Source organism: Stegastes partitus, unplaced genomic scaffold (assembly GCF_000690725.1).
Source record: "Stegastes partitus isolate 25-593 unplaced genomic scaffold, Stegastes_partitus-1.0.2 Scaffold143, whole genome shotgun sequence".
NCBI classification, from domain to species: domain Eukaryota; kingdom Metazoa; phylum Chordata; class Actinopteri; family Pomacentridae; genus Stegastes; species Stegastes partitus.
In genome coordinates, this window is record NW_007577874.1 from 57,119 (window position 1) to 74,923 (window position 17,805).

Below are 17,805 nucleotides of genomic sequence, written 5' to 3' on the forward strand. Positions count from 1 at the left end.
ATGGTTTTGGGGTTCAGACCTGGTTTTGGGGTTCAAGTTAAAGGTTCAGACCCGATTTAAGGGTTCAAACCCAGTTTAAGGGTTCAGACTTGGTTTAAGGGTTCAAATTAAAGGTTCAGACCTGGTTTAAAGTTCAGAACTAGTTTAGGGGTTTAAGTTAAAGTTTCAGACCCGGTTTAAGGGTTCAGACCCGGTTTCAGGGTTCAGACCCGGTTTTAGGGTTCAAGTTAAAAGTTCGGACCTGGTTTAAGGGTTCAAGTTAAAGGTTCAGACCTGGTTTGAGGGTTCGAGTTAAAAGGTTCAGACCTGGTTTGAGGGTTCACGTTAAAGGTTTAGGGTTCAGACCAGGTGTGAGGGTTCAAGGTACAAGGTCAGACCTGGTTTGAGGGTTCAAGCTGGCTCCATGACAAAGACCTCTGTGATGCTTAATACAATATTTTGTGCTTTAATTCTGCTGCATCGACTACGATTTTGACTCACTTGTACGTTACCTGAGTATTTCTATTTTCCTCTACGTTACATTTCAACTATAAATCAGTTAAAATTAAGCTCAGTACAGCCGTTTTTCGCTCTTTTACATCTTCTACTCTAAAACAACAAACAACACAGAACCCAAGCAGACAGCGAAAAACCTGCACACAGCCGAGAGACAGAAGTCAGAAACAAAGCAGAGTCGGCACACACACTCGGACAACGACACTCGGTTCATGCAGAGACCTTGGGCGGCATGTCGTCGTCCTGCCGCAACCAGGAGCTGCGGTCCAGCTTGTCGAGGGGGGGCGCCAGGCGGGACAGGGGCGGGGGAGGAGGGGTGTCGGAGGTGGGGTCGGAGTTCTGCCGGGGCATGGGAGGCCGGGAGGGGGAGGGCGACGCCGAGGAGGAGGAGGACACGCCGTGGGGGTCGTACAGGGACTGGGAGCCCGACAGGCCGTGACTCTTCACCTGCACCAGGTGGGCCATCTGGACGCACACAGACACACACACACAGGCACACGCACACGCAGGCGGGAAAACAGGCAAAGGTGGAGGAGGAAGAGCAGGGTCAGGATCTGGGCCGGCACAACGTGATCAGGATGCAAGTCCGGGGGGAGCGATGCAGGAGGGAGGTGATGACGGGGGGAGGGACGGGGTGAGAAGACATGCCTCAGGGTGCGTTCACACCAACCATGTTCATCAAACGGAGCTTTGTCACGGTGACATTTTCTCTAACGGCCCCGAAAACACAAGCGTCAAACGTCTTCCAGCAGGAGAAACACGAAGACAGTCCCTCCTGTCAGGCTCATAGGCAGCAGTTTGTTCACGTCTCACTAAGATCAACTCATGCTTTAGTCCGTACGATCGCCCAAAATCTGTAAATGCGTGCACTGGGGAAGTTAATTATTATCAATTGATGGCTGTTAGAAATTTAACCAATAAAAACTATATTAACCAGTAACGCAGAAGATAAGGCAGGTCAGAAAATGCCAGCTGTAGTACCCGGATGTTCCACTAGGTGGAGCCTGCTAGCATCAGGCCACCATGACCAACACTTTTGTGACGCTTAATGACCTCCAATAAGAGTTCTTTAGATCAGGGTGTACCAGGGCCCCACAAGCTACAAAAGATGAAGAAAACCTGTATTCTCCACATGCATATCAGGAGACTAGCTGCAGTACCTGGTTGTTCCACCAGGTGGAGCCTCTTACTGTTCAATACTGTAGTAATTAGAGCAGGTGGTCACTCAGGCGGGTGGCGGGTTAACATATATCTGGATACCACCACAACGACTAGGGGTGGGCGGACGAACATCCGGATCTCGAAAATGACCACCACACCGATCAAATATTCGGATATTCGGGTCCAGCTCTACTCTACATGTATGTCAAAAAATGCATCGCAGATTAGCTGCAGTACCTGGTTGTCCCACCAGGTGGCAAGCAGAGAGCATTATGGGGGTTTAGCTAGCACCAGGCCACCCTGACAGAGATTTCTGTGACACTTAACGACCTCCAACAAGAGTTCTTTACGTTCAAGACAATCAACTAGTGAGTCGAGTGACTGCAGCAGAGGAGGCGGCGTTTTCAGGTCTGCGCAGCTTTAAACGGGATAATTTTTGTTCTTCGTACACTACAAGTTGTTTCCACTGGAGACTGTGAAATCTATCACATGCTCACACTGTAAATATTTCAGTTACTTGTAATGCTTCCACCAGGACCTTGGATCATCTACCCTTGCTCTTCACCATTACCTTTTCGGTCTGTCTTCTACTTGTTAGCTGGGCACCAAAACACCACGTCAAACCCTACTTAATGCCATAAAACTGATTCAGACAAACGCTAAAACCTCCTTAGGAGGCACAAAAAACTCCTCTACGCAGGACAAATCCTGACAGAAGGCCTTGCTAAAGCCCTGCACCTCACACACTAATTAATGAGATCTAATCTGAATAACTGAACGGTGGAAGGACAACACACCACCACCAGCCCTCCTCCTTTATTCTGGTTTCGTGACATCAGTTGCATTTTCAGGCAAGAAAGTCCAACAACATCCAGAACTTTCAGCATCCAAAGTTCCACTGAATGTCTCTGAGTGTTTCTACCACCACTGGTTGGTAAGGTGTCCTGACAGCCTCATTCTGACAGCCCAAACCACATGACGTCCACCTCGTACTAAACTTTCCAATAAAAACCAAAATATGAACCATGTTTAAAACCTTCCCGTCCTCCCTCACGTCGCTGTGAACTCCCCTTCGGACCTAACGGTGTGATCGCACCCTGGGAGATCTGAGAACGTAAAGACGAAGGAAACCCACCTGCGGTTCGACGGAGCGGTGCATCGGCGGAGTCCGGGCCTGCTGGATGCCGCCGCTGCTGAAGGACTCGGATCGCGGCGGCAGCGACGGGTCCGAGATCCGGTTGGAGACTTTATGCTGCAACGCAGGAGAAGTCTGTCTGTTCATCTTATAATGCTCCTCCACCTGACAGACATCAGACCACAGTCACTCGGCATGCAGGGATTCACAGGGAGGCTGACAAAACATCTAAATACGGGATTATTAACCTGTAATTCAGAATCAGTACGATGGATTTCATTTGCTGGAGGAGTCGGATTCTACAGCAGCTGACGCAAAGCATTGAAACAGGACGCAATTAAGTTCATGTCTTGACTTTATTTCTACTCATCAGCGTTGCTTTATTTCTTTTTATATCCACATTTATACTTTTATTGGTTCTATTAGTTCTGTTTTTATTTCAAATTTTTCATTTATTTTTGTGTCTCTTCATTTAATTATGTATATTTACACCCACATTTTTTTAAAACTATATTCATATCTGTATTTTTATATTTGTTCAATATTTTCTACATTTATTTTGTTCATGTATTTCTGTTTATTTACTTTTTGTATTTAATTCTCTATTTCTTTGCTAAACTATTTCCACATTTATTGATTTATATGATTATTTCTGCCCAATTACTTTAATTTTATGTTAATTTATGTCCATATGTACACATTTATTTGTGTATTTCTACATTTATTGGTTCTATTATGTCAGTTTTTTCTGTATTTATATGTAATTTTTAATTTATTTGTCTTTCTTCATTTATTTATGTTTATTTATAGCCATATTTTTTACTCATATCTGTATTTTTATATTCATTTAGTACTTTCTACATTGATTTATTTTTGTATTTCTGTTTAAATAGATGTATTTATTTTGTTATTTCCATTTATTTCTTTTCTAAATAATTTCCACATTCATTGATTTATATGATTATTTCTATTTATTTTAATTTTATGTTAACTTATGTCCATATTTACACATTTATTTGTGTTCCTACATTTAACTATTTTATTATTTCTATACTCATTCATGTATTTCTAAATGGATTTTTTTTCTGTTTTACTACATTTATTTTTCTATTTATTTCTTTATTTCTAGACTTCCACTCTGATTCATTTCAACATTTACCTTTTTTTTTTTGTTATTTCTATATTCAGTCATTTTCATTATTTCTGCATGTGTCCATCTTCTACTGTTATTAATTTATATATTTTAAAAATATTTTAAAAACTATTTTTGCATCTATTTCTGTGTGTTTTGCCTCTAAATGATTATTTTCACCGCTTGTGTAAATAAATCGTCGACGCTGCTGGAAAGACGAGTTTTTAAAATCTCTTTTAATATAAGAATTAAATACTTCTTAGCTTTATTTTTCAGTCGGCGCCTGCGTTTGTTCCTAAACGGGTTCGTTTTGTTCTCGTGTGATGGAAACGTTTCCTCCTCTGAGGCCTTGGAGGGAATCCACAGGGCAGGCCTGATCTGCACACAGCGTCTGACGCCTGCAGGGAGGCCGGCTGTATATTTAGCTGCAGCTGGCCTACATCGCGGCGCCGGCGGCCACCAGGGGGCAGGACGACACAGCTGCCCTACATGAGGCGCACGGCACCGGCGGCGGCCCTGATCTACGCCTTACAGGGAGGTAGCAGGGTTCAGGGCCGGAGCTCTGACCTGCATTTTCTGCGTCTCGGTTAGAAAAAACACAAGCTGGTGTCATGTGGACGGTTTGAAACGTTAAAGAGGCAAATAGAAGAGAGACAGAAGAGGAGCTTTGACAGCCTGGAGCTGAGCAGAGACGAAGCCTGCAGGAGGAATTCTGACGTTAGCTGCTGGAGTTAGTACCTGTTAGACATAAACATGCAACCACAGAACTCAGCTTCATTCTGCAGCAGAGAGACAGAAGGACTGAAGGAAGAGATGAATCTGCAGCGAGTCACCTGCAAAATGGAAACTGTTGGTTAGAGCTGAGACATAGACGATTAGAAGATGTGGAGGAGAAGGAATGAATGCAGAACACCTGAAGTCCAACATCCTGAAGCTCTGAAACACCAAATATTTAATGTCAACCACCTGGTGCTTTTATTTCTACAACATTTACATTATTTTATTGTCTCTACATTTATTTATCCAGAATTTTTTATTTAATCATTTCCACAATTATTTCTTTATACAGTCATTTCTAAATTTATGAATTTATTTTTTTACTTTTATTATTTTTCCACAATTTAAATTTATTTAAAAAAACAATTATTTTTGTATTTCTGCATTTATTTACTTCATTGTCTTTACGTGTATTTCTGTAATTCCATATTTTATTGTTTCTACAACTATTTCTCTATTTCTTTTATTTTACTATTTCAAAGTATATCCATTTATATCACATGTCTATTTCTGTTACCGTTATCCATTTACCTATTATTTTCTAATTTATTTCTGTTTACCTACATTTTTTTAAAAGTTATTTTATTGTATTTTTAAATATTAATTTCTGTATTTCTACATGTATTTATTTTTGTATAACTACGTTGTTTTATTGTTTTTTGTGACTATTTCTGTTTATTTATTACATTATTTGTAATGTTTATTTCAATCGTTCCACATTTATTTATTTTATTGTTTCTAAACGTCAGAATTTCTACCATTTATTTATTTATTTTCTATTTTTATACTCTTTTTTTTCCTCTATGGGTTTTCTACAGTTTACATGATTAGTTCAATGTATATTTAATTCTGTATTTTAACACTTAAATAACATAAATTTCATTATTGCACACATTACGTCTGTTTTCCACATAGTTCTGGACAGTTTTAACTGATGTAAAAATACTAAACAGAAGCTCAGTCTGGGTTTGAGATCACTAGCAGTGAGTTTAAATAAAGTTTCTATGGTTTTATTTTAACTTCCTGTGCAGCCACGATGACAGACAGTATGTTAAACTGTCAAAGGCAGAGAAAAAGAAGAAATGCGTGATTAAAGATTTTAAAATAAACTTTGCAAATGTTCTATTAGGGAAGAAAGTGATGCAGCATTTTTGCTTCGACCTCAAAGATCCGTTTGATGTCAACAAACCATCTCATGAGGTCTGAGGGACACGTCCTCGCCTCCTGCTGCTGGTTCTGTTCTTATATCTGCTGTGGGGAGAGTTCGGCTCAGTGTTGGAGTGAAAGAGGTTGAAAGCAAAGAGAAAACTAACGAGGAAACCCGGAGAGAAGACGGTTAGAACCGGCCCGCAGCCAGAGGAGGTGAGTTCACCTGGTTAGAGGAACCAAGCGGTTAATTAAAGGGTTAATGGTTCGGTTCCGCCCGGCCTCCCACTGACCCGGCGTCCGGGGCTGCGGCCCCTCGAGTCGGGGCTCCGGCCGGGGCTCCGGTGGCGCCCCACAGCCCGGGACGAGCCGGGCTCTGGGACGCAGGTGACCCGGATTCTGGGCACGTGGAGGTGGTCCCTGGACGGGCTGACGTGGGCCGGGTAGGACGGGGGGCGGGGCCGGCGGGGCTTGTAGCCGGGCAGCAGCAGCAGGTTGTCCAGCTGGTGCACGTCCCGAGTCTCCCTGAAGGAGTGGTACTTCTTAGGAGGCACGCGAGGAGAGTTGCTCTGAGCTCGACGCATCACCTGGAGGACAGGTGAGTGTTTAGAGGGGCGGCCAGAGAAACACCTGGAGGGCCGGCGCCTCCTCCGGCAGCCATGTTGGACGATCAGTTGACATTAAAAACAGGATTCCTGGAAGAAAAACTCATCAAACCAACAGAGTCGCTGATCACAGCAGCAGCAGGGAAACAAACGAAGAGCTTCATTCCTAAATGCCCAGTTTCACCTTCAACAGGAAGGAGTCATCGTCCTGTCACGTGACGAACAAACAAATCGCCAAATGAATGCCGTTTGTCACAGCTAGGAAATGCAACAACAGAGAAAAATGCTGCATTTTCTGCTTTCCAGCTGTTCTTGAACAACTCATCCCTGATGTTGTCCGGAAAATGAACCAAACTAAGGGTTAAAATCACTTTAATATACGTCTCATTTTAAAAATCACCAAAAATAAACCGTGTGCACTAAAAAGATTCTATAAAAATCAAATAATTCTGCACTTGTTGGTGCAACCGTGAAGCCATCAGTGACTCAGCTGTGAGCAACAGTCAGGTGATGAAAATTCTGTGAATTTTCAGTTGAACTGCAGGCAGTGTTCCAGCACAAGCATGGAAACTAATTAAAAGTCAGAACGTGTGGTGTGTAGAGCTCACTTGTTGTTAACATCTATGTTGGAAAAACACTGCACATGTGATCACACTTTTTTTTCCTGAATTTTTGCAAGACTACTTTTTTTTTTTTCACGATTCAGGACTTCTGATTGCATTTAAAAATGAACAAAGGGCGACAAAAACCTGCACGTTTGGAACAAAACTCTTCGTTTGCCAGAAGCTGGATTTAACAGACGCTTGTTCTGATGTTTCACCTGCAATAAAGAACAGAATCGGAGGACGGTCACTTGTGGGTTAGTCGGGACTCTCCTGCAGACTCGGCAGCTCAGACGACACCTGGAGGGCAGAACCCTGAACAAACACCGAGTCGACCTGAATGGAAACGGCTGCTCGTGGTTCTGAGGTCCGGTTCACACACGTACACCTGCCTTCAGTCTGTGTTCAGAACCGTCCACCTGAGAGTGTTTGGATGTCAGCAGCGTCTGAACTGTGGGTGTATCGGCGCCGCTACACAACAAACAATCACATCTGTCCTCTGAAAATCTGGAAACAGGCCAATAGGTGGATGTTCTTATCATAAAACTGCACTTTGTCATCTGTTTGTAAGAGAACGAAAAGATCATCTGAACATCTGTGTTCTTTGTCTTTTGACAACTTTGGCTGAATGTTGGTTTAAATAATGCAGATCAAGTTAACTTGTGTCCATAACTGAGCAGGAAATCTGGATTATTTCAATCTGTTTCCACAAAGGAGGGAAAACAAACCAGTGACTGGATGCTTTTAAACATGCGCTACACTTTTCTACTTGTTGGATTTATACTTATGTTAATGTTTCTGTTCAGGAAGGAGAAAGCAGAACCGCCGTGTTTGTGTGTCTGTCTTGGTTTAGTTTAATGTTTGTGGTACATTTCCTAAACGTTTGCACCTTTGCTGCTGCTGCACTGCAGCTTTCCTCACTGTGGGATTAACAAAGGACACTTCATCCTCATTCTCTCTTAGAACTTACTAATATTCATCTTTTTATGCTCCATAGTTTTATTTTTTTTCTTCTCTGTGACGTATTTTGTGCATTTCGTGCAGCACAGTGACGTCATTTCAGTTTAATTAAAGAAAACTGTCTTCTAAGTCCAAAGCCTGAGCTGGACCGGGTCTATCTGTTTGGAGGATGTTCTCACTCGTTTTCTAAATCATCAGGACTTTGGACGCCTGCAGCCAGCAGCACGTCTGAACAACACGCCGTCGTTTCCTGCAAATCAAAGCGAGTGGCGGCGTGGCGGCCGGTCGTTACCTCTTTGGCCCAGGCCGGCTTGTCGTTGCTGCCCGGCGCCTGGTCCTTGTAGTGGTAGAGCTGCTTCTTGTCGGCCGGCGGCCGCGGCGCCTCCTGCTGCTGCTGCTGCAGCGACACCAGGTACGCTCGCTCCTGCTGCAGCTGCCTCTGCAGCCGCTCGGCCTGCCGCTGCTCCTCGATCTGCTTCCTCTTGTACTCCTGGACAGGAAACACGCAGCAGAGACGCTCGGATGAGACCAAAGCAACGAGAACGTCTGAAATGTCGGCAGCAAATGTTAGAAACAGGACAGCTGGACACGTTAGAGACGTAAAGACTGAGAAGAAGGATGTGTAGCACCAAGACTGGTGGTTCAGTCAAGACTTAAAGAGAAGATCAGAAGGTGTGAAGGAGAAAGTGAGCAGAGCCAGTACCTCCAAAACACCTGAAGTAAAACATTCTGAACGTCTGAAAACTAAATGATTTAAAGTCAGCCGTGTTGTGTAATTCATTTTTTAATATTTATTTATTCCTGTATTTCCAGATTATTTATTTAATCTCTTCACCAGACGTTGCTTCTACATTTATCAATTTATTTATTTAATCATTTCTACATTTATTCATTTCCATATTTCTACAAACATTATTTATTTACGTTATTATTTCTAGATTTTTCTATATTTACTTACTTCAATCTTGTCACCAGTTATTTTTGTATTAACAATTAATTAATTTACATCATCATTTTATTAATTCGTTTATTTTTTAAAGTAATATTTCTACATTTTTGATTCATGTTAATATTTCTGTCTTCATTTATTTCTGTATTTCTACACACAGCTATTTTTGCATTTCTATTTTTTTCTATATTTATTTCCACATTCCTACTTTTTAAACTAATCCTATTATTTCTATCTATATTTCTCCTTTAATTCACTTTTTATATTTCAAAATGCATTTGTTTATTTGATTATTTCTATCTATATTTATTTCTGTGTTTCTATCCATCTATATTTTCTTTTCTATCTTTATTTCCACATTTCTACATTATTAACTATTTTCATTATTTCTACATGTATTCATTTTTTCTGTATTTCTAAATTAATTTATTCATTTTATTAATGCCTTGGTTGTTTATGTATTTTTGCATTCATTTACATTTTTTAAATTTCCTTTAATATTTCTGTATTTTTACATTTATTCATATTTTTGTATTCCTAAACGTACTTATTCATGTTATTATTTCTATCTATATTTCTATCTGTATTTTTTTTGTTTTATTATTTTCTTGATTATTTCTGTATTTTTATATTTATTTATTTTTTATTAACTTTTTTCTGTATTTTTACATTTTTTTCATTTCCTTTATTATTTCCATCTGTTTACATTTATTCATGTTTTTGTATTTCTAAATGTTTTGAATCATCTGTTTCAGTATTTTTCATTACTTTATCTTTTATTTCCTGTATTATTTCTGTCTTTCTACATGTGTTTACGTCCTTATTTTCCTTCACTCTGTCTGTGTTCCTGCATGTGTTCTGAGCTCATCTTGTACTTTCGACCGTTTCCAGACGGATCTGCGGTAAAAGGCGACCTGAGGCGTTTTGTTTTGGGGCCTCTGGAGGTTTCTGGGTCTTCGGGGACGTTTGCTGCTTTGCTTGTTTTGTAATCCGGCGTTACACGATGTCCTGCAGAAGCACCGTCTGAGTGCTGGAACTAGATTTAGCCTTAAAGCCAACATGAACAGGGTTGTGAAGGAAGCATGAGTCTGGCAGATCCCTGGACTGCAGCTCCTCACCTCCCAACGTCTTCTGAGGTTCATCCCGACACCTGCTTACATAATAATCTATATTTACCGACATACAGCAGCCGCGCTTAAAGATTAAAGCGACACACTTCACTTGGCTTTAGCTGCTGCTTCACGCAAAAAAACCTCAGAAACAGGAAATTAGGAAACGCTCCATCGTTAGAGACTGAGATGAAAGTGGACTGACGAGATGTGAACGATTTATGTGACAACAGAATAAAATCACTTTCACAAAAACAGGATTATATCGTATGAAATAACTTCAGATTATAATGTTTTATATTTCATCATATTAGTTTACATCATATTTTATTTTACATTAAATTACAATATAGATGAGATTATTTATTATATTTGTGATATAATACATTATAGCATCGTACAATATATGAGAATATATTCGTTTTTAAGATGCTATTATACATGTCATACTAAATTATATTGTTTAATTAGACATTCTAATATTTTATTATATTACTATTATGTTATACTATAGTACAATGCATTCTATAACATTAATTTACATTATTTTATATTTATTTTACATATATTATATTATTGAAACCAGAAGTGCATAAAAAGACATAAAACCTCTTTTTTCCTCTCACTGTCTCTCATTAAATCAGACTAAACTTTTCCTGTTTTAGGTCAGTTATGACTACTAAAATTATTTCTATTTGCTAAATGTCAGAATAACAAGAGAGAGAATTTTTTTGCGAATTTTTTTTATTACTTTCTTTAAAGTCAGAAAAAAGAAAGATGAAAAAATTCCCTAAAAACTGTCAATTACTTGATATTATATTATTAGAGACAACAACCATGTCTTACATGACATACCATATTAATTTATATTACATTATATTACATTCTACTGTATAATCATACAGTTTGTTTTCATACAGTTGTTTACATCCAGAGTTATTTGTTGTTTTCGTTGTGTAACTAACCTGCTGACAACAGATCTGTTTGTTTGTTTGTTTGTTTGTTTGTTTGTGGATGAAGCTGATCGGTTTCCTGTCAGCTCCGATGACGACATCATCACGAGCTAAACGAGGCGTCGTTTCAGGGCGGGAAGCCATTGACCGACACGCCTGCTGCCGCTACGATGGCGATCGATTTGTTAACTTTATTTTCTGGAGTAAAAAAATAAAAGCGGACCTGATGTGTGCGTCTGTCTCGGCTCGGTATTGATCAGGAATCAACCGGCGCCTTCACGCGCCGCGATATCTGCGAGTGAACGATGAACCGGCCGACGTAATAACGCTGGACACACAAGTCTGGATTTAACGTTCATCTGAATCTCTTGTTATAGCAACACATCCTAAAATCAGTGATATACTAATATTTAATCTTCCAACGCAGTTTGAGTCGTTCAACATCTACTGGGTCATAGATAAAACACATATTACACACAGGTCCTGTAGGTTAGCTGCAGTACCTAGATGTACCACCAGTGACCAGAGGAGGTGGTCGGGTTCATGTCTAGCCAGTAAAGGGGCACCGTGACAAAGACATCTGGCCAGAACATGGGTTAAATCAAGCTCGATCAACTGGGACGGGGTTTCTAATCTCCAGCGGCATCAGTAACGGCCACTTTCACCGATAACGCTGCATTTATTCAGAAAATTACTCAAATCTACAACACCTGTGGGTACTTAGAGCTAGGGAAGTCCAGAATCGGTGTTTTTACCCCAGATCCATTCAGAGTCATTAATATTTAGTATCTACCAAGTCCCAATCCGACACCATTTTTCTAGATAATACATTTCAAGTGTTGTAGATTAGCTGTAGTACCAGGCTGCGCCACCAGGTGGAGTAGCATATGCTTCCAAGTGTCCGAGACAAATGCCCACATGCTTAGTTCATGTTTTAAACTAGTCATATTAATTTCTAATACTGCGTTTATTAAGAAAACTTAGCACATTTACGACACCTTTGAGAAGTGTTATAATGTGTTGCACCTTAATTTTTGTTAACAGGTCTGTTCTCTGTGGGTTCTCAGTTACAAAAATACTTCCAGCTAGGGGATGTCGAGAATCAGTGTTTTTACCCCAGATCCATTAAGAGTCATTAATATTTAGTATCTACCAAGTCCCAATCTGACACCATTTTTCTAGATAAAGCATAATTTAAGTATTGTAGATTAGCTGTAGTACCAGGTTGCGCCACCAGGTGGAGCAACAGCTAATATTGGGGCTTGTGTTTCACCCTGTTGCTGATATAAGCCAGACATCAACCGAGTGTTTCCCTTTTCAAAATCCCGTCTCCACTACGGCCCTGTTTTCACGTAGAAGTGATATTTCAGTGGGTCTTTGCTTTACACGTAAGCGAAGCTACGAGTCACCGAAAACGATCACATCTGAAAACTCCGGCCAAAGTGGAGAGTTGGAAAAACTCCGTCTTTACGTCGTAGACAGGAGGAGACGGAGTCTGACGTGACAGTATGCGACAAAAGCGTCATCAGCGTCACGTGTGTGTAATTCGTTGTTGCCTTTTTTTCCAGGATTCTGATTGGCTAGCATGGCTTTATGCTCCTCGTTACGCTGCCCTCTACAGGTCTGGCAGCTCATAGCAACTCTTAACAACGTGTTTGTGTAGATTTTTTTGAAAACGATCTGGTCGTCGATCCGTTTTTGTGAATATCGGCTTTGTGTAAACGCGGCCTAAGGCAAACGACGACGCTAGCAACGTACCACACTGGACATATAAAGACTCTCCGATGATTTGGGTTGTGCAGTACAGCGGCCCTACTCGTATATTTTAGTGGATTTGTTGCAAATCATCCACCAAAACCTCCACCTGAATCGACTGTAGTTGGTTTAAAGAAATACAAACAAACCACTTGAACAGCAGAACGATACCGACGTGTTCTCCAGAATGGGCTGTCCACGGGAGATGAATCAGTTATTGATAATGCTGCATTTATAAATAAAGTTATTCAAATGGACGGGGCTCGGCTTGGTGCTGATACGTCATCCTGAGAAGTTTTAAAGCAGCGGCTCATTACTTTTATTCAAAATTTCCATTTTTCGTGCAGTCTGAAGCGACGCACCACAGCGAGTCCCTTCGTTACTTCAAGGTTGTGACGAGCGTCGAGCGAGCGTCGGGATTAACGAGTCGAGCCGGCGTCAGAGAGCAAACAGGATTACTGGTGTGTTTGTGGTGTGGTGTTACCAGCAGTAAGGCCTGCTCCTGCAGGAGCTGCTGCTGCAGGATCTCCAGCTGCCTCTGCTCCTCCTCCAGCTGTCTACGGATATACTCCTAACCAATCAGCGGCCGGGACAGCACCGTGCGCAGCCAATCAGAGAGCAGCCAGGCAGGGGGGGGCGGCGAATGGGAGCCCAGGCAACCAGTGACATCAGCAGAGCAGGAAATAGAAGAAAAAGGGAAAGAAAAGAGGAGGAGGACAGACAAAAGTAGGAGATTTATTGAAGAGGTGTGAAAGAAGGGATTTAGTCAGAAATAGCCGAGGACAGATAAAACGAGGAGCAGCGGGGGGCCGTAATTAGTGCAACACAGAGACGGCTTATTACTGAGGTGCTGATGTTAGAGATCAGCAGGAAATCTGAAGGAGAGACTTAAATGTGAAGAGGAGAGAGGTGAGGCAGCGCCGCACTGCAGGACAAGTCTGCAAAGCCTCTTGTGTCGTACTGAGATGCTGAACTGCGACTCGACGCACCTCAGAGTCAACGCACTTTAATCCTCTGAACTCCAAAACCAAAGCAGCGGGTGCAAAAGGGGTGCTATCGTTTAAAAAAAAAAAAACCACCAAAATAAACACTGTTTACCCAAAAACAGAAAGAAACGTCTGAGTTTTAACTCTCTAGCTGATCACGAGCGACTAATGTAGAAAATTCTGCTCAGTCGGGAAAATTTACCAAATATAAGTTTGAAATAGCCGCATGAGCACAAGGCAGCTGCCTGGCATTCAATAACTCTGCATTTACGACACCTGTGCATAGAAATATAACGTGCAGTTCCTTCAGTGTTGTTACCAGCAAGCTGAGAGCATTGTGGGGTTTCAGCTACTAAAGTGGCGCCATGACAAAGACTTCTGGGACGATCAACAACATCAGGCCAGTGCACATCTGTTAAATCACACCAGGATCAAATAATATTCTAAATTCCAGGCGCACATGTTTGTAGAGCGCTTTGTGGAGGTTTAGCTGGTGAAGAAGTCTGTGATGTTTAATGACCTCTGAAGTGCAAATGTTTTCAATCAAGCTGGGCCCAGCTGAGATTATATTTTTCTGGCACCCTTGCTGACATTTTTGATGTTTTATTTTAGTTTTTAGATTTGTGCCTGAGTTTTGCAGGACTTCATTCTGCAGTGACAGATGGAAAAAAACGTCCAGTTTAGAGTTCAGAGGATTAAAACCACCGTCCATCTGTGTTCTCTGCAGCGTCTCATTCCGTTGGTTCTAAACAGACTCAACAGGCTGCGGAGGTGAGCTCCTGATGAGCCGTGAGGCCCCGCCCCCCTGGATGACACCTGCTGCCCAGGTGCGTCTCACCTGCTCTCTCTCGGCGTGCCTCCGCTCCTCCTCCCGCCGGAGCTGCTCCATCTCCTCGTACCTCCTCCTCTGCTCGCGCTCCTGCTGCTTCCTCATCTCTCGTTCGCGACGCTGTTGCTGTGGGCGGAAACACCAGAGTGTGTGTGTTTGTGCACGTCAGGTGTGTCTGGCTGGCATTTGCGTGAGCTGAGGTGAGAAACGATACAGGTGTGGCGACGAGCGGCTTCATGATCGAACCTGAGATGTTAAAAACAACTGCAGGGCGCGTTCGTGTCACACGCTGTCACTGAGGACGGGGATTACCTCCTCCAGCCGCCGCCGCTGCTCCTTCTGCTCCTCGATGCGCTTCTGCCGCTCGGCCAGCAGTTGGCGCTTGTGCTCCTCGTTCTGCTGCTGCTCCAGCTGCTGACGCCGGATCAGCTCCGAGCGCTCTTTGTTGGCCAGCTGGAGGCGCAGGAAGTCCCGCCTCAGGGTGGACTCGCCGGGGATGTTGATGATGGAGCTGCAGGGCGGCCAATCAGAGGAGAGAGTTAAATGTCAGACATGTGTTGCTGTTTTATCTGAAGGCGTCTGAAGGCGTCTGAAGGCGTCTGAAGGCGTCGGCTTCACGCCTGAATACAGCTAAAAGTCACTCATAGATCCTCGTTAATCCTGTCTCCATGTCGGGGCTCATTTGAGGGGTATTTAATGAACTCAGAGGAAAGACTTCTAAACAAGCAACACACAGAACCTGAGCTGCTGTTGGCTTCATGCCGTCTGTAGCCCCTTTCAGACAGTTTTGTTCATCTGGTGACGTCTGAAAATGTCATCGTCCTGTCTGAATGAGAGCTCTGCCCACTTTTACAGAACAGAACTAAGAGGAAAGACTCCTACAAACAACCGGAAGCAACAAACTAGTTAACAACAAACCAGTTAAACTGTTAGTATTGTGGTGGAATAGGCCTTTAAAACTTTGAATATTTGGACAGGAAGTAGTATTTTGGGTGAAATAACACTTTAAAACTTTAAACATTTGGACTGAAAGTAGTATTTTGGATGGAATAAACCTTCAAAACTATAAATATTTGGAGAAAAAGTAGTATTGTAGTGGAAAAACGCTTTAAAACCATACATATTTGGACAGAAAATAGTATTTTGGGTTGATTAAACCTTCAAAACTAGAAATATTTGGACAGGAAGTAGTATTTTTGGTGGAACAAACCATTGGATTTGGCAAGTGGTGCACAAAAAACAAAACAAGAGTCCTTAAAATTTGGTCCCATAACTTGCAGGTCTGAAACCAAGTCGGGAGCAACCAGGACAGGGTTCCTTTGTCCCTTTAACAAATGTCCAGTGCGCTCTATTTTTGATATAATTAACCAGTCGTTGACTGACAACGTTGGCCGATAGAACCTGAGCGACACCAGCTGTAGATGAAGGATCAGAGTTTGGTTCCTGCCAACACCAACCAATCACATCCCAACATGGTGCTCCAACCAGGACTGAACATAGGACAAATATCAGACCTGGACTTGCTGTGTGAGGAACGTTAAATGGGACATATCAGCTTTGTAACTATTGTACTTTAGCTAATAAGGATTTCATGCTGTAAGTGTTTGGAGGAAAGACTCCTAAACTACCAGAAGCACCAAACTAAACTGCAGCTCCTGCTACAATCTCGTCCATCTCATATCCAAAGTCATCACCTGGGCTCTCCGATGTCCCTCTCCTCGTCCTCCTCCTCGCTGCCGCTGTACTCGTACTCGGTCTCATCTGAGGGGAACAAACACAGGGTTCAGATGAGCTCATTCCTTCATGTTGGATCCGAGGCGAGTCATTGGCGGAGCGTCCTCACCCCTCTCGCCTCTCCTCTTCTTGGTCCGGTCGATGTGGTCCTTCAGCTGGATGCGGACCTGCCGCTCGTTGGGCAGGTCTCTGATGAAGGGGTGCTTGAGGAGCTGCTCGGTGCTCGGCCGCTGGCTGTGGCTCTTCACCAGGCAGCTCTCGATGAACGACTGGAACTTCTTCGACCTGGAGACACAAACGCACCGCTTGTGGATGTTAGTGATGCATTCAGGATCTTACGCCATAATTGTCGGCGCCTAACTCGTCCCGCAGCTTTAACAAGACCCATATAAATGATCAAAACGTGTGGCCCAACCAGAAATGGTGTGCCACGTCTTGTCTTAGTGATTCGTCATATGGAGTTTACGAAATTTGCAAAAAAGCGTGCTACAAATCCCCATTGAAATGAATGGAAGTCGGCCAGACGGCTGCCAACAGCAGCCATCTTTGGAAGCCTGTAGCTCCGGCAGACTTTACAGTCAAAGCTTCATTCAAAGTTTAAACGGTCAACAAGCCTTTAAATGTTATTCCTCTAAATCGGTGTGTCGATATCTTTTACGACTTTTACACATTTGCAGTTTAAAGTGTTATGAATTTTTTCTTCATCTACTCCAAATTTTGACCAAATATATTGTTAAAAAAACTGTCGTCAATCTTGTCTCCTTCTTATAATTTCTCCTCTACATGAACAATTTACACATCAAACTGTAGGTACTGTTGTCCTCTTCCACCCAGCGTGAGTCTCATCGCTGTAGGATTTATGGTTTTTTCATAAATCACCTCAGAGCTCAGAGAGTGTCGACCAAAACTCTCACTGACTCCCATTATAGCTCCAAAACTTTGAGAAACGGTGAGTCTCTTTAACCAGCCACCAAATCTGCATAAAACACAGTATGGACATGAGAACACATCAGCGTGTTGGGAACAAGATGTGCTTCACACGCTGAAAGAATTGTTTTGATAGGACGGATAGTTTTTGAGCTGTGACCGTTTATGCGAGGAGATAACTCTCAGTCTGCTCTGCTCACTGAAAGCAGCCGGTGCCTCACAGCTGATTGGCTGATGGACACGCTTTCAAAATAAAAGCTGGAGACGACGGTTCGAGGTGTTAATTAAACCACATCTGCAGCTGTTGTGTTGTTTGTTTGTTGCGGGTTAGATGGTGTGTGTGACTCACCACTTCTTGGATTTGAGCCTCGGCGCAGGATTCCTGGGGATGAGGAAGAGCGCCCTCATCGGATGCATGTCGCACAGAGCTGAGGAGGAGACGAAGGAGAGGAGACGAGAAAGGACAGGCAAGGAAACAGAGGAAAGGAAACAAAACCAGACAAAGAAAGGGGAAAAACAAGGAAAGGTAAAAGAAAAGAAAGGGAAGGAA

The 17,805-nt window shown here is 42.5% G+C and overlaps 1 protein-coding gene across 1 annotated transcript in view; it reads right to left on the reverse strand.

Annotated features, from left to right (window-relative positions):
• tnikb (TRAF2 and NCK interacting kinase b) overlaps positions 1–17,805 on the reverse strand; it is a 59,485-nt gene that overhangs the window by 20,349 nt on the left and 21,331 nt on the right. The window contains exons 9-17 of the mRNA XM_008279087.1: positions 17,605–17,683; positions 16,438–16,613; positions 16,289–16,355; positions 14,907–15,105; positions 14,604–14,720; positions 8,306–8,503; positions 6,140–6,433; positions 2,792–2,956; positions 718–960 (exon numbers count right to left, since the gene is read on the reverse strand). Of these exons, the coding sequence (XP_008277309.1) occupies positions 718–960; positions 2,792–2,956; positions 6,140–6,433; positions 8,306–8,503; positions 14,604–14,720; positions 14,907–15,105; positions 16,289–16,355; positions 16,438–16,613; positions 17,605–17,683 (1,538 nt within the window). The remainder of the gene's footprint in view (positions 1–717; positions 961–2,791; positions 2,957–6,139; positions 6,434–8,305; positions 8,504–14,603; positions 14,721–14,906; positions 15,106–16,288; positions 16,356–16,437; positions 16,614–17,604; positions 17,684–17,805) is intronic.